The sequence below is a fragment of the Myotis yumanensis genome, unplaced genomic scaffold, assembly GCF_028538775.1.
Source record: "Myotis yumanensis isolate MYYU_CA2020_CCGP unplaced genomic scaffold, mMyoYum1.0.hap1 SCAF_5, whole genome shotgun sequence".
In the NCBI taxonomy this organism is placed as follows: domain Eukaryota; kingdom Metazoa; phylum Chordata; class Mammalia; order Chiroptera; family Vespertilionidae; genus Myotis; species Myotis yumanensis.
Genome location: NW_027223756.1, coordinates 96,428,659 through 96,444,864, shown reverse-complemented (window position 1 = coordinate 96,444,864; position 16,206 = coordinate 96,428,659). Strand labels below are relative to the sequence as shown.

Sequence of the window (16,206 nt, the reverse complement as noted above, 5' to 3'; positions counted from 1 at the left end):
TAGGCTGTTTCCAGATCTTAGCTATGGTGAATTGTGCTGCTATGAACATCTGGGTACATATATCCTTTCTGATTGGTGTTTCTGGTTTCTTGGGATATATTCCTAGAAGTGGGATCACAGGGTCAAATGGGAGTTCCATTTCCAATTTTTTGAGGAACCTCCATACTGCCTTCCATAGTGGCTGCACCAGTCTGCATTCCCACCAGCAGTGCACAAGTGTTCCTTTTTCTCCACATCCTCTCCAGCACTTGTCGTTTGTTGATTTGTTGATGATGGCCATTCTGACTGCCCTACAGGATTTCACTGCGTGAGGATACCACAATGTATACATCCACTCAACTGTTGATGGGCATATGTGTTGTTTCCAATTGGGGGCTATGCCGAAAAGTGTACTATGAACATTTTGCACACGTCTTTTTGTGGAAACATATTTTCATTTCTCTGAGCGGAACCGCTAGGTCACAGGGTAGGTGTATGTCTAACTTTACTAGGAACTGCCAATTTCCACTCCCACCAGGGCATAAGATGTCCTATTGCTGCACATCCTCGCCAACACTTGGTATTTATTTTCTTTTTTTAAATTAATATAGCCCTTCCAGTAGAGTTGTCAGGTCTTGTGTTTGCATTTCCCTAATGACAAATGTAGATCACCCTTCCATACGTTTATCACATACTTGGATATCATTTATTTTGAAGTGTCTATTCAAATCTTTGCCCATTTTTCTATTGGGTTATTGATTTCTCTTATTGATTTGTATGCAGTTCTTTACATATTCACAATATATGTATTGGAAATGTCTTGTTAAATTCTTTTTAATCACTTAAGGGTATCTTTTGGTGAAAAGGAGTTCTTATTTGTAGTATGACTCCATCTATCTATCTATCTATCTATCTATCTATCTATCTATCTATCTATCGTGTTTTTGTGCCCTGTTAAGAGATCTCTGCCTACTGCATGGTCAAGGGGATATTTTCTTGCACTTTCTTTTTTAAGCTTTTTTTTTCTTTTAAGCTTTCACTTGTTTACCTTTCATACATTTGGAATTGATTTTTTTAATCCTCACACAAGGATATGCTTTTACTGACTTTTAAAGAAGGGAAGTGAGAGAAAGAAACATAGATGGGTTATATTCCATATGAGCCCTGACCTGGGATTGAACCCGCAACCCAAGTATGTGCCCTGACTGGGAATCAAACCCACGACCTTTTGGTGCACAGGATGATGCTCCAAGCAACTGAGCCACCCAGTCAGGGCTGGAATCTGACTTTTTTTTTTTTTAATGACATAGGTAAATAGGGGTCCAATATATTTTTCTTTAAAAATATTTTTTTTGTATTGCTTTGAGAGAGAGAAGGGAGAGGGAAGGAGAGAGAAAGAAACACATGTGAGAGAGAAACATCAATCAGTTGCCTTCCATAGGTGCCCCTGATGACCTAGGCGTGAACCCACAACCCAGTTATATACCCAGACTGGCTGGAAACCTTTCAGTGTATTAGGACGACATTCAACCAAGCCACTCCGGCCAGGTGACATTTTTCAAAACAGATAACCAAGTGACCAAGCACCATTTTTTGAAGAGATCGTCCTCTAATCACAGTATGTCAGTGCCATCTTTGTCAGACACTTTGTCTATCCTGAACCTGATTCTTTTTAAATGGCCATATAGTACTCCATTGTATGCATGTGCCATACATTACTAAACTCATTCCCAACTGATTGATATTTAGGTTGTTTTCATGACTTTGCCATAAATAACCATATGTCCTTCCCCATATATGTTAGCATATCTGTAGGACAACCTCCTAAAAATGGAGTTGCCAAGTCAAAGGGTACAAGCATTTTAAATTTTAATCAATAGCCCTAACCGGTTTGGCTCAGTGGATAGAGCGTCGGCCTGCAGACTGAAGAGTCCCAGGTTCGATTCCGGTCAAGGGCATGTACCTTGGTTGTGGGCACATTCCCAGTTAGGGGTGTGCAGGAGGCAGCTGATGGATGTTTCTCTCTCATCAATGTTTCTAACTTCTCTATCCCTCTCCCTTCCTCTCTGTAAAAAATCAATAAAATATATTTTAAAAAATTTTTAATCAATAACTGATAGAAACTGTACCAATTTTAATTGAATTTTTCAAACCATAACAAACTACACACACAGCACACCAAAGTTCCTAACATTTCTGAGCCTTAAGACTACCTTTTCTAAAACCATAAATGTATAACTATGCTTCTAGTACCCACTGACTGACAAGAGATACAAAACCATGTAAGTCCATGGAATCTGTGCCGCAGAACCCTGCGAGATGGAAAATCAAAGAGCCACCTTGTCATGATTTGAGGGGGCAGACCTTCTCTGCCTGACACAGAAGAGCCAGGCACCTGCTATTCGCTCCTGCTCTGAAGGAAGCTGGCAGGTAGAGGCACGGTCCCTGTTCCAGGATGGGCCTGCCCAGGAGAGTGACAGTGGCTGTCCCAGCAGATGCGTCCCTGGGACTAAGCCCTCGGGGCCATCAGGGAGAAGAGCACAGGAGTTGAAGCTGCCTTGGGGACAAGAAACCTTACTCAAGCTTCTAGGTCAAGTCTTCAGAACATGGCATCACCATCTTGCTCAAGATACAGGTCTAAAAATAAACCCAAGTTCCCTCCCTTCTCAGTCAGTTTGACAACACTTTATGATCAATGCATGACCCTCCCATCCCTCACCCCTCAGCACTTGGTACAGCACAGGGACATTCGTTCTCAGGCACGCCTGTGATATCTGCTTGTTAACTCTGCAGCCAACACCATGTTAGTGCCCAGCGACCGCTGGGCCCGTGGCAGGCCTGAAACCGGGTAACCACCATGGACCCGCAGCGTGACTTCCACTTTGCAGGCTCCAACCTCCAACACAAACTTCCTTTCCAGAACTCTTATAAAGGGGAAGATGAACAGCAAAGAAACCATCAACAAAATGAAAAGGCAGCTTACCAAAAGGAAGGAGATATTTATAAATCACATATCTGATAAGGGGTCAATATCGGAAATACGTAAAGAACTCATACAATTCAATGGCAGAAACAAACAAACAATCCAATAAAAGACATGGGCAGATGATCTAAAGACATTTTCCCAGAGAGGGCATACTGATGGCCAATTGGTACATGAAAGATGCTCAACAGCACAAATTATCAGGGAAATGCAACTCAAAACTGAGGCAGGATAGTAAGAAGCTAGAAAAATTCCTTGGCAAGTAGAACGGGGAAACTGAGACAGCTGAATAAACAGGCCAACCAATTCACAGCAGATACAGAAGATCACCAGGGTTAAAAGCCCCGCGTGCCTAGCTAGGGGCAAAACTAGCCCCCAGACCTCCCCCTGCAGGATGGCATTTCCTCCCCTAACATATCCCTGGTCATACGGTTTAGACCCCCTGACCTTTCCTCCACAGAGATAGCATCTAGGCCTCAGTTGTACGTCAGCTCCAGGGGAAGAAAAGCAGCCAAACCAGGGGGGTGACACCTGGACCAGCTGCAATGACTAAGAACTCCCTGCCCTGACACTGACCAATCAGTGGGGGCCACGACCCTGAAGCAGCTCACCTAGAAAACTGGTATTCTACTGAGATCCTCCAGTAAGACTCCCCCTAAGCTCCCAGCCTCTAAAAACCCTCAAAACAAAAGTGCCAGGCACACGCTCCCTCCCTGGCTCTGAGCCTTTCCCTTCCCCTTCTTCCCAGACAGGCAAGCATCTCCTAAATAGGTCCCCAGGAGACTTGTAACCAGAACAGCAATGATCGTGGCAGCTCCTCCCAGGCTAACCCCCTGAACCTGTCCCGAAGGCCCCCTTTTCTCTGACTTTGCAGGGAGCTGACAGCAGCCCCACCTCAGCTCATCTCTTTCCCATAACCTTCCCAGGGGGCCAAAGCAGCCCTACCTAGTCCCTCTCCTCTTGCTTCTCTGTCCTAGGCCCGCCCTTGTTTCTCTGTCCCCAGCTTTAATAAACATACTCTAAAAGTCACCTGGGCTCGTGTTATGAAATCTTTCCTGCATATCAAGAACCCACACACTACAGGCCGCCTGAGGAAGACTGGCTCCTGGCCCTAGGCCCGTCCCCTTTCCGGTGACAAAACCACAATGACATATCACACCTACGAGAATGGCTATCATCAAAAAGATGAGATAACAAGTGTGGTGAGGAAGTAGAGAAAAGGGAACCCTTGTGCTCTGCTGATGGGAATGCAGACTGGTGCAGCCACTACTTAAAACAGCATAGAGGTTCCTCAAAAATTAAAAACTGAACTACCATAGATCCAGCAATCTCACTTTTGGGTATCTATCCAAACTCATAGCTATAGAACACAGACTGTAAATGCCTAAAGCAGGGGGGTGGGGAGAGGGAGGTGTTAGGCAAAATGGGTGAAGACAGTTAAAAGGCAAAAACTTCCAATTACAAAATAAATAAGTCCTGGGATGTTTGTTGTTGGTTTTTTTTTACAAACCCTTGCGTCGCGTCGAGGGCTGACTTTCAATAGATCGCAGTGAGGGAGCTGCTCTGCTGCCCTCCGGGACCTCGGAATGGTGCAGAGAGCCCTTCTTCCTGGCAAACGGGGTGTGGCTGGAAAGGGGGCCGGCCCCCCCCTCTCGCGCCCCCCCCCCCCGCGCCCCCTCCCCTCTCCCCCCCGCCCTTCACACAACGCACGTTTGTGGGGAACCTGGTGCTAGACCATTAGTAGACGACTTGCTTCTGCTCACAGAAAAGGAACGGCGCGTCCCGCAGGTGCAGGTAACAGACTAGACCGCAGGAGGCCTTCTCACTCACCTTCCGTGAGTCAGCAAAGGGCTATTTTCAAAGAATTCCTCTCCGCTGCAATTCCCTCCCCCTGAGTTGTTTTGAAAGACAAAGAATGAACACCCAGTAGTCTCACTGAGGGGAATCTTAGGGGTCCAACTACTTCCTCTGATATCAACAGTTCCACAGTTTAATGAGGTGTGAAAATGTAAGAGAAAATGACACAGACCGGAAAGGTGGGTCCAGGAATATAAAGTCATTTGAACAACAGCGGCTTTGCGATGACACAGAGCTTTGTGTCAAAGACAAAGACCATTTTTGTCTCTGGCTCTGGAAATGGCTGCCAGCAGTTCTGACAACCCTGACTACAGCCCAGGCTGTGAGAGGACATGGCCTGAACATCACTTGGAAACACAAAATTAACACAGCCAACCTCTGCTTTTCCTTCCTCGCCCAAATCTCCGCCTCAAAATCACTTCTTACCCCAATCTCAAAAGCACATTTTTAGCTCAAAAATAAAACCCTGAGTTATGCTGGAGACTACTTATAAACCAATGTCAAAGGACTCCCGATGTCCACAGAGAGTAGACTTACCATGGGTGATTTTTACCTATTTCATCAGTGAGAAAACTAAATGTCCCTCCACTGAGTCACGTAGTGAAGAACAAACTATGTGAGCTTGGTCAAGTTCCTGGGCCACAGATATGGGTCAGATTCTATCAAACTCATTCCAAAGAATTGAAAGAGGAGTTGTAACAGAATTTGACCAATATTCCTTTTTAAATTCTTTTGACGGTACTAAAATATTACATATGTTTAGACTTATAATTATAATGTTAGTATACTTAATAACATTGCTGGATATAAACTAGCAGTTGAAAAAATGTTGCTTTATGTAAAAATTCATTGCAATGAGATCTGATTCTTTACTCCCAGGCCTAGTGATTAGTCTCTTAAAATTTAGATGAGGACAAACCACAGTTAATTTAAGTTTCAGCTAACATGATGGCAGGTTGACCACCATAAGCCTTCTGGAAATCCAGGCAAACTAAAGTTGGAGTAACTACCACCTTTGTTTCAAAGCCCCTCGCCGGTCCTCTGAACTGCTTTTCCTTCTCCACATTCCTTGTGATCATTTACCCTGCACTGCCCCGTGTATGGTACTTATGTGTTTACTGTACGGCATCACAACTCCTTATTGGTACTGGGGAGTAACAATGACTTGAAATGCCTTGTTTCTCTCATTAGATTGCATCTTCTTTCCTTGCCACTCATGTGCTCAACACGGCATTAATCCAATGACTCAGACCTCCTACACCCTGTTCACCACGGTGGCCAAGCTTTTATCTTTCCACTGAGCCAATCCTACAATGCATCTTCCTCCATGAAACCTCCACAGACAATGAAAACAAGCAAAAGCAAATCCCCATTGTTCCCTTCCTATGTAATAACAACATTTAGTTCAATGCTCACATAATCCTTTGTGTAAACAACTCACTGAATCTATTTTATCTATTACTTCAGTGTTTCTTTCCCCTACTGCTGATTGTACCTCATTAGAAACATGCCTAAAGCAGTGTATTCACCGTGTGGGGGAAATTCCCTCTTACACTAGACCAGTGGTCGGCAAACTGCGGCTCGAGAGCCACATGCGGCTCTTTGGCCCCTTGAGTGTGGCTCTTCCTAAGCCTTAGGAGTACCCTAATTAAGTTAATAACAATGTACCTACCTATATAGTTTAAGTTTAAAAAATTTGGCTCTCAAAAGAAATTTCAATCGTTGTACTATTGATATTTGGCTCTGTTGACTAATGAGTTTGCCGACCACGGTACTAGACATTACGAATTAAGGTAGGTATTGGCAAGTGATTTTGGTCCTCCTTTTTGTGGTAAGAATGTGATGTTTTCTTTTTCAATAATTGTTTTAAGTAGAAAAGAAAGAAAAAGGCAGGCAACATAAAGAAAATACTAAGTAGAATACAGAAGTGGGTATGATAGTAGTCACGAAACTGCCACACAAGGACAGGCAGAAATCAAGGTAAACAACTAAAGTTTGGGAAACACTTTACGGTGAAGAGTTTGGCTTAGGAGTGAGATTTTATATGGCTATGGACATGGCCGTGGGTGAGAAATGAACCTCAGTTTTTTTAAATCTAGAAATGGGATAATATGTGAGAATTACAGCATTATCTCAATGATTTAATGAAATAATATGTAAAACAGCAACACTGAAACTTTTTGGTCTCATAACTCCTTTCCACTCTTAAAAGTTATTGAGAAACCAAAAGAGCTTTTGTTTATGTGGGTTATATCTATAATTATTTACCATATTAAAATTTCAAACACATAGAGGAGTAGCATTGTTTTACATACTTGCAAATTAACTGCCAACCAAGATGGCGGCCGGCAGCCAGGCAGCTGACGCGAACAGGGAGGCTTGCTTGCTTCAGTGACTGAGGAAGCCAGGTTCCCCGCCTGCCTTGCCGGCCTCTCAGCTGCTCTCTAAGAAACATTGTAACAAATATAGAAGCTAAACAAAACCCCAGAAACCTGCTTTAGTCAGCCAGGCTTCAGCCAGCCAGACCGCAACATTGTATCAATTCATTACAATTGTATAATATTCTTCAATTCATTACAATTGTATAATATTGAGCACAGTGTTTCTTGTAGACAGATGATCAACAAGTGTTACTGTTGTTGGTTATTCTGGTTCTATAACTAATTAGCTGTATGATCTTCACTTAAAAAGTACTTATTTGTTAATTATGGTGTCAGATTTATCAGGGTGATCACTTCATCAGGTATATAAATACCTAATCACTACAATACTGTATATCAATTGTAGTTTAAAAATGAATTTTTTAAAAACCAATTTTCCAAACAAAACACATAGAGGAGTAGCATTGTTTTACATACTTGTAAATCTCTTTAATGTCTGGTTTCACAAAGGCTGCTGGATTCTCATATCTGCTTCTACATTCAATCTGTTGCAATACCACACTCCATATAGCTTCTGGGAAACTACCCTCTATACTAGCCGTGGGCAAACTACGGCCCATGGGCCGGATCCAGCCCGTTTGAAATGAATAAAACTAAAAAAAAAAAAAGACCGTACCCTTTTATGTAATGATGTTTACTTTGAATTTATATTAGTTCACACAAACACTCCATCCATGCTTTTGTTCCGGCCCTCCGGTCCAGTTTAAGAACCCATTGTGGCCCTCGAGTCAAAAAGTTAGCCCACCCCTGCTCTATACTCACGAAAGAACAGAGTGAAAGCAGGTCCATAACATCTTAGTATTATTGCCAAAAAAGTTTTAAACTCATGGACCCCTGAAAGTGTCTCTAGACCTCCATGTATGCAGAACAGTGCCTGTCAGTAGATAAACTCTTAATAAATGTTAATTCTCTATTTCTTCATTCTTAGCCTCAATGTTGTTAGGACATGAATACACTAGGGCAAGGATTCTTCAATTCATTACAATTGTACAATATTGAGCACAGTGTTTCTTGTAGACAGATGATCAACAAGTGTTACTGTTGTTGGTTATTCTGGTTCCATAACTAATTAGCTGTATGATCTTCAGCCAAGGATTCTTAATCTGTGTTCAAATTCAGAGGATCATGGACTTGAAAAGGAAAAAAAGTACAGTTCTATTTTCTGACACTCAGCATATACTTCAATTACGACTATAGGCAATAAAACCAGTTACAACGGCAGTACCAGTAGATCACAGGTATTTTCATATCATATTGCAGTTACTGCAGGCATCTTAAAAAATCATTTATGCCCATCACTAATTCAAAAGTATGGTAGTTATTAGACTTAACCACTAGATCTTGTTTTTTAATTAATAGAGAGCATATATATTATTACACTATCATAAATTTTGAAAATATCTTGACAACTGTATTTCAATACAATTTGATTCATTTTATAAAATCATTTTATTGACTTTAGAGAGGGAGAGGGAGACAGACAGAAACATCAATGATGAGAGAGAATTATTGATTAGATTGAGCCTGCTCCCTGGGCATGTGCCCTGATCAGAAAACGAACCATGATCTCCTGGTTCATAGGTTGACGCTCAACCACTGAGCAACACTGGCCAGGCACCAATGTGAATATTTATCACTAAAATCTAAATAAAAGTGTTTATAGCCTCATATCCTCAAACAGAACACACTAAAAAAGAAACAGAGAAAGAGTAACAGAAAAGAAAATAAGAAAGAAAAAGGAAGGAAGAAAGAAAAGAGTTGTCCCTGGCTGGGGGGAAGAGCACTTTTTCCTAAGCTCTCAGGTACTGAGCCCTTCACACCTGGGCATTAATGGACCAGATGTTTAAAGAAGCAGGCCCACTGGTTCTCTCACTTGATAAGATAGCACACATCTCTATATATAAAAGCCTAAGCGACCATTACAACGGAACGACCAGAACAACTGGAAGGACAGAAACAAACTGGAACGACCAGTTGCTATGACATGCACTGACCACCAGGGGGCAGACACTCAACGCAGGAGCTGCCCCTAGCCCGCAGGCCCCGATTGCCGATGGGGCCTGCCGGCCAACCTCCTAGTCCCGCCCCATGGCCGGCAGGTCCCGATCACCCGATTGGGGCTGGGCCCCGGGCTGGGACGGGGAATTGGAGGTGGTAGTGGTGGACGTGGGCAGCGAGGGAAGGAGGGTAGGGAGGCGGGGAGGCGGGGAGCCGCACAGTGATGGTGCATGGGTGGTGAGGGGAGGAGGAGGCAGGGAGGCGGGGAACTGCACAGTGGCAGAGTGCAGGTGGCAAGGGAAGGAGGAGGTGGGGAACCTGATCAGCCCTGATTGCCAGCCAGGCCTAGGGACTCCACCCATGCACGAATTTCGTGCACTGGGCCTCGTCTAGTAGGTATAATAATCCCACCTAATGCTAAAGATTGAGACAATAATGCTATGTTTAAGAACTAAGAGAGCCCAGGCAGATTGCATTTCAGTCCCTGTAGAAAAATCTAGGCTATGTCAGGGACAGCCAACAGTGGCACCAAGATAACATAAGACAGCAGAGACTGCTGGCTCCACTGCCCACAATTCAAAGTGAGATCAAAGTGCTACCCTACACAGAGCAGCTCTGAGGCTTCAAAATGACCAAACATGGTTTCCTTCACCTGGAAATGAAATCTGTTTAGCAGACACTTGGAATTGAAAACAATCCCCCCAAAAGTCCCACAAGCCATTTTTTTCCAATTACATGTAAATAGAGTCCGTCTATTCTATGCTTCCTTGTTTCTCAGCAAGGCTCTCAGTTTGTCATCCATATAACAAAACAAAACGAAACTTATATTAGAGTGAACGAGATGCTAAAACCTAGTGGAGGAAAAACTGCATTAAATCATCACAGAAGTTAAGTTAGTGCTTTAGGACATCATCCCCACACCAAGGACAAGCAGTTACTACTAGTAAATGCTCACTCTATACCTGGTCTACCTCTCGAGTGACAGGGATAGAAAACCATAACCTGCCCAGCTGGCACGGCTCAGAGGTTGAGTGTCAACCTATGAACCAGGAGGTCAAGGTTTGATTCCTGGTCAGGTTGCATGGTAGGGTTGCGGGATTGATCCCCAGTAGGGAGCATGCAGGAGGCAGCCAATCAATGATTCTCTCTCATCATTGATGCTTCTATCTCCTCCCTCTTCCTTCCTCTCGGAAATCAATAAAAAATATATTTTTTATAAAAAAATAAAACCATAACCTTCTGGTTCATTAAACCCAAGGACAGCAGGATATGTAATGAAATAAGGGATGGCATGTTGTAGGAATTGTGAGAAAGAAGTATGAAGGTTTGAGGTCTGAAGGTGGGAATGGATCTGAGCCCCGATGAAAAGTCTGGATTGTGGGTTGCAGAAGGCAGGAGGGCACTCTGGACAGGGGACAAGCACAAGGGAGCAAAGTCATAAGAGGGACACTCCCTGGCGTATTGCACAAGGGCTAGGAGGGCAGTGGAGGGTTAATGAAAGAAGCCAGGGGAGATAAGGTTGGTGAAGATACACTGAACTGGATTATGGGAACCTTGATAGTTGGGCTGTTTAGACTTTACCCTGTAGGCCAAGGAGGCTTCCAAGCACCGAGGTGATATGAACAACAATGTGCTTTAGGAATAAACAACAGAGATTTATTCTCAGATTATCTGTCCTAACAGTGGGTCCTTTTGTCAATGGATTCATCACAATCTATTGTGGCCAGTGAAATGAGTGTCTCAAATTCTATCCTTTTATCCTGGGGCAACTTTGCTACAACCTATGCCCTGGAAATGCAATTCCCAAATACTTTTTTTTTTAAATACATTTTTATTGATTTCGGAGAGTAAGGGAGAGGGAGAGGGAGAGGGAGAGAGAGAGAAACAATGAGAGAGAATCACTGATCAGCTGCCTCCTGCACGCCCCCTCCTAGGAATTGAGCCCGCAACCTGGCAGGTGCCCTTAATGGGAATCAAACCTGGGACCCTTCAGTCTGCATGCCGACGCTCTATCCACTGAGACAAACCAGTTAAGGGCCCAAATACTTTTCTTGAATGATGACAAATAAGGTAACCTGAGTCCAGGGCAGGGGAAAAAGTAGAACATATCATACCTGCTCCTATGACTATCTCAAGAAAAACCACATTTTGGAGCTATGATTGCATTAACTACACCAAAGTCCTAGTAGTTTTGGAAACAGCTTTTATCCCGTAAGTTCGAATTGATAACCTTTTTTGTAAGTACTAAGTAACAGTTAGGCACTGCTCAATATGCTTTAAACAATCCCATCTATTAAATAGCATTTTACCTCCATTACCACTGGCTACTTATTGTCACGGGACTATGAGTCCCTGTCTGAAGCCTCGAGACCAAGTCATGGCCCGTGGTTCGTTAGGGGCAGGAGAAACAACGCCTAACTATTTGAGATGTAGCCATGGGAGAGGGCAAGGATTCTAAAAGAAATTTAAAGGTAAAAAAGGTTTGAAATTGGGCAATACAATGAATAATATATATGGAGAGGCTCTGTTTGGTTGATTAACTGACGCAGGGCTACAGAATCTAAAAGAACCCAGAGATGTTAAGAGTTATCTCTGAAAGTGACGTTGCCATCAGAAAGTTCAGGGACCTCTCCCTAGTAAGGAGTGAGGTGAGGAAAAATGGGGCAGGAAAGGGAGTAAAATAAGAGATTAGGTTACGAATAGGCCCAATGAATGAACCTGAGAGGAAGTGATACCATTCTCAACGCACACATCTGTTTACACCGGGGAATCCCTCGGAAACCTAATTGCCACCATAATCTCCCTGGAATGGCAGTCTTCCCACAGACCTGCGTAGGACCACGGTGTTCACCTGGATCAAAACCCCGCACTGGCACTCAGTTTGGGCTCCCAACCAGCACAGCAGCGACCCCTCCACTGGTCAGGGGACCCTCCAGCGCCACTGCTGCGGATGCCAGGTGCCTGGCACGTTTCCTGAATAAAATGTCTTCTGAGCTGAGCCGGGCCGGGTAGTCTACTGGTTAGAGCGCTGGCCCAAACACCAAGGTTTCGGGCTCCATCCCCGGTCAGGCCCATGCAAGAGTCAACCAATGAAAGCACCAACAAAGTGAACGTTCCTCTGCCCCCTTCCTCTCTTTCCAAAACCAACCCATAAAATTTAAAAAGTAAAATGTCCTCGGCTGAGCCCGCGACGAAATTCGTGATTCCGAAAGTAGTCCTGACCCGCTCCTTACACCCCGTAGGAGGTGAGCCCCAGGTCCCCACGCCCATTCCCAAGCCAGCGCGCGCTTCCTGCCGCTCCCACCGCATCCCCACCTACTGGGTCCCCGTTCACTTTACGGCTGTAACCGGCACCCAGGCCCGGAGGAAGGGGAGGGGGCTTCCTACCCCCAACTCCTCCCTTGGGAGCTTCGGAGAGAGCCCAAGAGGGAGGCAGACACGGGGACCACAGCTCCGCCGACCTGGGCGGTTGCAACTCCTGAAGGGAACGGCTCTGAGGGGAGGAGCGGGGGTCCCCCGAGTAACCGGGGGCGCCCTCGCCTCTGGCGTTGCCTCTCAGCCAAGCGCTGGAGCTTTGGGTTCGGCAGCAACTCGACCCGTCCCGGACCCAAATGCCAAATGCACTTTTAGCCACTAACTTCCCCCGCGAGGCCCGGAGGGCTCTGCTCCCCGCCCGCCCCACAGCTGCCGCGGGAGGGGATCCGCCTGCGCGCGGGGCGGCGGGAGCCGGACCCGGACCCGGACCCGGACTTGGACCCATCCCGGCAGCGCGCACTCAGCGCCCGCGTCCGCCGCCCAACTTCGCGCCGCACTCAGTGAGTCGGGAGCACTCACCGACCCCGTACTTCTGCCGCTTGGTCGGGATCCAGCGGGCCATGGCGGCGACCTCGCCCGCGGCGGCCGCCACAGCAGCTACCACTCCCGGGGCGCCGGCCGCCGCGCCCCCGCGCTCCTGCGCGCCGCGGGCCCCTCCGCCATGTTCCGGGACTCCGCCTGCCCCGCGGCCTCGCGCTGCGCTGCCGGCGCCGCCCGCACTCGCTCAGCTCCGCCGGCCGCGGTCACCTGCTGGGCGGGCGGCCGCGCCTCCCCGCGCGCCCTCCCGGCGCCGCCCCGGCCCCTCCCGCCGCCGCGCCCTCCGCCCGCCCCCGCGCCGACCGGCCGCTGCGGCTCCGGCTGCGCCCGGCGCACTTCTCTCAGCAGCTCCAGGGCAGGCTGGGGTCCGGTTTAGCCCTGCTGGTGGTTTGCTTTCCCCCCGCCTTCTCCACCGGGATTCACTCCCCGAGGCTGGATCCGTGGGCGGGTTCCCCGGCGCGGGCGTCGGGAGGGCTGCGCTGGGGGCGCTGGGCACCCCGGGCCGGGCGCCGGCCGCGGCGGGCGAGGATTGCGGGGTGCCCTCCCCGCGCGCGCTGGAGCCCAGCGACCCTGGATGGCACTCGTGCGCGCTGCTTCGCCCCCGGGACCCCCACCCACCCGGTGCCGGCTCCCGGCCGCGCCGCAGAAACAGTTGCGAATGAATGAGCAGCGAGGCTGCGTCCTCCCTGCACTTGAGCTGACACCAGAGCCGGAAGCCGGACTCCGGGCAGACACAGCTCCCGCGGCCCCGGTTAGAGCCTCAGAGCCGGACGGGTCTTCTGGGAAACGGAGAACCGAGGCGGATGGTTTCCTAGGTGGGAACGTTATGTAGAGAGCCCGAGCTCGGAAACCCGCACCCCCAACACCAGGACGCCTCCCGCTGGGAAACTCAATCCCTCGTGCTCTGTTCTAGTCCCGCCAAGACCACCCTTTTCCCACGGGCCCCGAGGACCATCCCGCGGAGGAGGGGGCCGCGCACAGCCAGGACTCCCCGCGCACTCCCTGCACGGTTTGATGACAAAGAGCCAAACCCTCGGGGACTGCCCTTTTGAACCTCCTAGGCTCGGGTTGGCGCCTCTGAAACTCACTTCCTCCGGGAGAGACCTCCAGAATGAAGATTGGTTGGGGCTGGGGGAGACCGTTGCTACCTCACCCATAGAAGTAAAAATCTGAGTAAACGACCCGCTGATTACGTTCACCGTTTGAGAAAATGCCCCCTTGAGAGGAATTTTGTCCCTGCAGTCGGTGATGGCTTTCTTGCTTATTTGGAAAATGAAGAGAAAGGAAGATAAACATGTAGTAAAATAGAGTAAACTTGATTGAAGAATTCGTGCATTCAACTGGTAACTTGTTGCAAAGCCAGATCTGATTTAAAAAAAAAAAAGTCCTGATCATGGTGCCTTGTGGGTAACTCCTCAGCTCACTTATTCATCCACAAATAGGTTTTTATTCACAAAGATTTTCTAAGTTACGAAATCTCATTTTATTAGTAGACTTAACATCCAAAAGGAATTCCATCATCTCACCCTAAATGATTTCTCTTTTGTAGTAATCATGATTAACCTAATTCCCCACATTGGGTAATTTCTTCTTTCCACAAATAGTTATGAAGTGCCTATTAAATGTCAAGCAGTACCCTAACCAGTTTGGCTCAATGGATAGAACGCTGTCCTGTGGACTCAAGGGACCCAGGTTAGATTCGGGTCAAGGGCATGTACCTTGGTTGCAGGCACATACCCAGTGGGGAGTGTGCAGGAGGCAGCTTATCGATGTTTCTAACTATCCCTCTCCCTTTCTCTCTGTAAAAAAATCAATAAAATATATATTTTTTTAAAGTGTCAAGCAGTGAATAAATTAAAATCCCTACCCTCACTGAGCTACAGTCTAGAAGAGGTAAGACAATCCTATATAATAAAGAGCTAATATGCAAATGGTCATCTTGCCCTGGAGCCGGGCCAGCGGACCTGAGGCTGCACCCTACCGCCCGCCCCCCCAAAGGGACTTGATGGGGACTTGAGGCTGCGCCCCAGCCCTGAGGGGCTTGGCGGGGGTGGGGCCAGCTGGGTCTGGGTCTCATCCAATTTTGAGGAGTGCGTGGGTGGGTGGGGACTTGACTCTGGGGCCCGAAGTGCGCCCCAGACTCTGACAGGAGGGAGATTTTCATATACATTTTACTAATTTTCTTTCATCTCTGACACTTGTATTATAGAGAAAGGGCAAATAGTAATATTAAAATATTTCCTCTAATTAATTCCCTTTAATGTGCATGAATTTTGTGCACCAGACCACTAGTCCTATATAATAAAAAGCTAATATGCAAATTGTCCCCTGACTAGGAGCCCTCAGCCCCTCCCCCTGGCTGTTCGGTCCCCATTTGGCCCTGCCCCTTGTTGCCCCCCATCCCGATTGGGGGCAGGGCTGGCCCACCAACTGCCCACTGACCCTCCTCCTGGCCGACCCAGCCCTATTGGACAATGGGGCTGGCAGGCCAGACTCCACTTATGCACGAATTCATGCACCAGGCCTCTAGTAAGCAAACAAATGTGTGCCCAAAGAGGCTACACCTGTGGAGAAAATTCCTAAGCAAGGAGAAGAGGATGGAAGAGGGGTAGCGCAGTGCTGTAGGCATGGTCTGGAAAGGCCTCTGGTAAGGTGGCATGAAGGAAGTGAGGATTTCAGGAAAAGCATTCTGAATTCAGGAAACACAAATTCAAAGGCCTGGAGGCATGTTTGGTAGGTTCCAAAAATATCAGAGGTGAGTAAGTAGCTGAGTGTGAGAGGAAACTTGGTCCCAGAGGCACTGTGAGACCAGGTAAAACAGGACTGTTAAAGGCATAGTAAGGGCTTTTTCTATTACGTGGAAAAGAGAACTTTGGAGGGTTTTGAGCCAACCAGGGACATGTTCTAATTCGCCTCCTTTGGCATGAACAGACTAAAAACACAAGGGAAGAAGCAGGAAGATCAGAAGGATGGAAGGCTATTTCAGTAGTTCACACAAGAAATGAAGGTACTTGGAGTCAGGATGGGGAGGTGGAAAAGAATGGATTCTTGACATGTACTGAAGGTAGAACCAACAGGAAGTCTGTGTGGGCAGAG

General features: G+C 47.1%; 1 protein-coding gene across 3 annotated transcripts in view; it reads right to left on the bottom strand.

Moving 5' to 3' along the window:
* The window catches only part of DOCK5 (dedicator of cytokinesis 5), a 207,977-nt gene extending 194,717 nt beyond the window's left edge, over positions 1-13,260 (bottom strand). For 2 of the 3 annotated variants that reach the window (XM_070416608.1, XM_070416610.1), the window contains exon 1: positions 13,093-13,260. In XM_070416608.1, coding sequence (XP_070272709.1) covers positions 13,093-13,135 — 43 coding nt within the window. In that variant the 5' untranslated portion in view covers positions 13,136-13,260. Of the gene's footprint in view, positions 1-4,672; positions 5,492-13,092 lie in introns of those variants that run through there. The other variant, XM_070416609.1, reaches the window with a different exon arrangement.
* Between the last annotated feature and the right edge of the window lie 2,946 nt (positions 13,261-16,206).